Source organism: the organism of the source record quoted next, unplaced genomic scaffold (assembly GCF_019419815.1).
Source record: "Pyrus x bretschneideri cultivar Hongxiangsu unplaced genomic scaffold, Pyrus_bretschneideri_v1 Contig24, whole genome shotgun sequence".
Classification (NCBI taxonomy): Eukaryota; Viridiplantae; Streptophyta; class Magnoliopsida; order Rosales; family Rosaceae; genus Pyrus; species Pyrus x bretschneideri.
In genome coordinates this window covers 4,950,427-4,954,141 of record NW_025999546.1, presented here as the reverse complement: position 1 = coordinate 4,954,141, position 3,715 = coordinate 4,950,427, and the positions used below count along the sequence as shown (strand labels likewise).

The 3,715-nt window shown below is 41.0% G+C and overlaps 1 protein-coding gene across 1 annotated transcript; it reads right to left on the bottom strand.

Moving 5' to 3' along the window:
- Nucleotides 1-1,918: 1,918 nt before the first annotated feature.
- On the bottom strand, nucleotides 1,919-2,881 carry LOC103957673 (protein BPS1, chloroplastic-like). Its single transcript, XM_009369865.2, has one exon. It carries the CDS (start codon nucleotides 2,879-2,881, stop codon nucleotides 1,919-1,921), a length of 963 nt encoding a protein of 320 aa, XP_009368140.2.
- Between the last annotated feature and the right edge of the window lie 834 nt (nucleotides 2,882-3,715).

The window sequence follows — 3,715 nt, the reverse complement described above, 5'->3', positions numbered from 1 at the left end:
CGCAATTATTATTTTGCTATGTGGAATTTGAGAGTCAAAGCATATAAATAAATTAGAAGCAATTTAGGATTTTTTGAACCCTAGAGATGTCAAGAAAAAATAAAATTGGGAAATATGCAGCATGGCTGGGGCTCACCACTGCGTTGCCGCTGGCACCACCGCCGACAACCACAGTTGGCCTGCATCCCAACCGCGTGGAGCACGCTGTCAAAAAGACGTCGTTGTGACGTCTAGACTATGGTATCAGCCTTTTGGGCTTTGTTGCGCCTACACAAACACCAGGCTCAGCCTGGTAAGGGTTACCATGGGCTTGCAGCCCCTCCAAGCCCAAAACTAGCAACTTTTGAGTTGTTGAGCTTTGTCCTAAGTCCCTGGCCCAAACCTGCAACAAGCTTGTAGCTTGCTAGGTTCACCCCGTGCACCAAGCTCGTCTGCAACAAGCCCGTATCGCTTGTTGGGTTTGCCTAAGTCTTGCTCGACTTGCCTGCAGCTTATGCTGTTGGGCTTGACTTGACCCAACCCAAAACCCCGGGAGCTAGCCTCGGCTGGGCCTTATGCACCAACCTGCAAACTAGCTTTAAGCTAGGCTTGCCTCGGGCCTTGTTTTGGCCTAAACCAGTAGCTTTTGTTGTTGGGCTCACCCATACCACATGGCCCTAAGCCCTACAGCCTTTCCATGGCCCAATGGCCTGCAGCTGTGCTACAGGGCTCGTACCCACATCGCAGCTAGCCTACTTTATGCTGGGCCGCGTTATCTTTTTCGACCCAATGCTAATTTTTGGCATTCCCACGTTATAAATCATACCCAACTTTGGTTTACAATAATTAATTCTAATTTAATTATCACTTGGTTTATCGCCAACCGAAGCTAATATGATCCGTTTGTCATTATTTTGCTTCCACGATTGACCCCGTTTGGTCCAATCTATTGAATTAATTAAAAGTGGCCAGCAATCCATTAATCTAATAATTAATCCGAAATTATTGACCTGAAAATCACTTTTGGACATTAACAATTCAATAATTTATTTTTATACTTTGAACCGTTGACATCTTTTTGTTGTCCCAAAACTCTCACACTTGAGTTCCCGAAGAAACTCAAATCCAATACACTTAAATCAGCATATTGCATTATTTGTTCTTGCTGGAACCTCTCCTTTATGAACTAAGCGTTCATAAAACTAAATTGAACCTGTAGTTTCATATTTAGTGCCTTTGAAACCTGAAGTTTCATTCAAAACTTACCACATGAAACCTGTAGCTTTCATGCTTAAATTAAACCAATACATATCTATAGAACCCAAATGTTCTATGATGTATGTCTATGGCTTTCCATATGACTAACCACGTTTTTGTACCCGCTGTTTTAGGGACATGTCGAACTTGAACAAGCTTGGTTTCACCGCTCTAAAAGTATCCAAGATGTGAAGCTCCATCTCATTGCAAAGGGTATTAAAGCCACCATTGAGGAACCTATCGACGATGAACCCGTCGATGAAGATGAGAAGCTATGATCATCATCCGAAGACACATCTATGATGCACTGCAGACCGAGTACCTCGTTAAGGAGGATCCACGCACCCTTTGGCTTGCTCTGGCCAATTGTTTCGATAACTAGAAAGACATTTACTTGCTTGAAGCAAGATATGGCTAGCAGCATTTACGCTTCCAAGTCTTTAAGTCCATGAATGAATACAACTCTGAAGTTTGTAGAATCCGATCACTGTTTAAGTTCTATAAAGTGAACTTAAAAGACGAGGATCTACATTTTCGAAAATGAAATAAACATTGGTTTGATCATTTGAAATGTGAATTTTTACTTCATTTTTTTCTATATACATACAAACTCTGATTTTCAAACTAAAATCAATAAATATACAACAATGTTCTGTACACAGTGAATTATACAATTGATCTTCTATTTCTTTTGCTGTGGAAGGCCATTGAGCAATTGATTTCTCCCAGCCAAAACCTTGTCGAAGACGGAATCCACCTCCTTTCCCAAACCGTCCACAGACTTCTCAAACACCTCTATTTTTCTTCTCAATTCCTCGGCTTCTGCTCCGCTGTTCTTTCCAATTTCGATTGCTGCTGCAAGGCCCGTCACTGCATCGTTAAGCTCCTTCACCTCCTTCAATCCACCATTTCTCTCCATTATTTCACTCACTCTTGAATTCAACCCCGAAAGCAATGAGTCAACAAACCTTCCACCAGAATTCTTCACCTCCAAGTATGACTTGCGATTCCCAGCTAATCCAGACATCAAAATCCCACCTAGCCAGAATACCATTCCCTGCATAACCCCCAAAGCTTGTTGAATCACTGTTTCCTTGCCAATCAAGCAACTTCCTTTCCCAACTTCTTCATTTCCTTGAAATCTGATTCCCTTGCTCAAACCCTTTGGTAGGAATTGGATTGCCTTCAGATGCTCCAAAGCCGAAGAAGGCGACGATTTCTCCACCAGGTTCAAACCATGAGCCAGCGAAACCCTAGCCTTCCCAAGATTAGACAGAGAAGAACTGACAGAATTGCAAAGCTCCAACAAACTCAAACTGTATTTGAGATATTCATCCACAGAAGCAGCTTCCCATCTGCTCATGGGAAAATCTACTTCCACAACCAGCTTTGCAAAAGCACTTTGGACGATGGGTAGGAGCTCAAAGCACTGTTGAATCCATGGAAATGATGGAATCTCTGACCCTGCAGATTCTAATGAACTCAGAGGCAACAACTTTTTCAAGGAGTTTGAAACATGGGTTTGGAAGGCATCCAGAGATGCCGATAAGGCGGATTCTGACAGTTGGTGGTGGTTGTGGTGGTGGTGGTGGTGATTCTCCAGTTTGGAGTAGATTTGGTTAAACTTTTGCACCAAGAGAACCATTGCAAAGTAATGAGGGTTTTCGTTTGGAAATTTGGTTTGTGCCTTGTGGTTGAGTTTTTGGAAAATGTGGGTTTGTGTGTTATATAAGCTGTGGGGTTTGCGTTGAAAAAGTCCACATGGCGTGTTCGTTTTGGCCGAACAGATGGACACAGAAAAGAGTTGAAACCAGGTGCGTACCATTAGGCCAATTACCAATTGAAAATTATAAAAACTGAGGAGGGACATTGGCGGCGGTCAAATGTTCTTATCTTGTTTGTTTGTACTAATCCTTGAAAGACACAATTTGGAGCAATGCAATTGGATCCACTTGTTGTTGCCTTCAAATCCAAGCTAACATATAGGAAGGATCGAGTGGAGATTGTCTATTATTTGTTTTGCAAAGTTAGCATCTGATTAAGTGATATGCTCTTTAATTCTGAACATGTTCTTATAAGTGATGTTACTTACTTTGGTACATGAATAACACATATTAAATGACTTTTTTTTTTGGTAAAACATATTAAATGACCTAAAAGTACATATTGTTGGACAAAACATGCGTATTTTAATTTATTTCTAGTCTTAAATTTTGAGAATTTAAGGAAATTAAAAGACCAAAACAATAGAACTTGTAGAAGAAAACGATAATGAAAGCTACTACTATTAGTTGAGAGTAAGAATGATTTCACAATAGGATGTTAGCGTCCAACTCAAAACCATCTCTATCATAACACGTGGTATACCGACTTGTGTTTTATGTACGCGAATGCAGCACATTGGTTCCCTTGTATATGTTTTTATTGGTCGCAGTTGCTGCAGTAGCGCATTGTTTGTTAGTCGGTAGCTTAAACCATA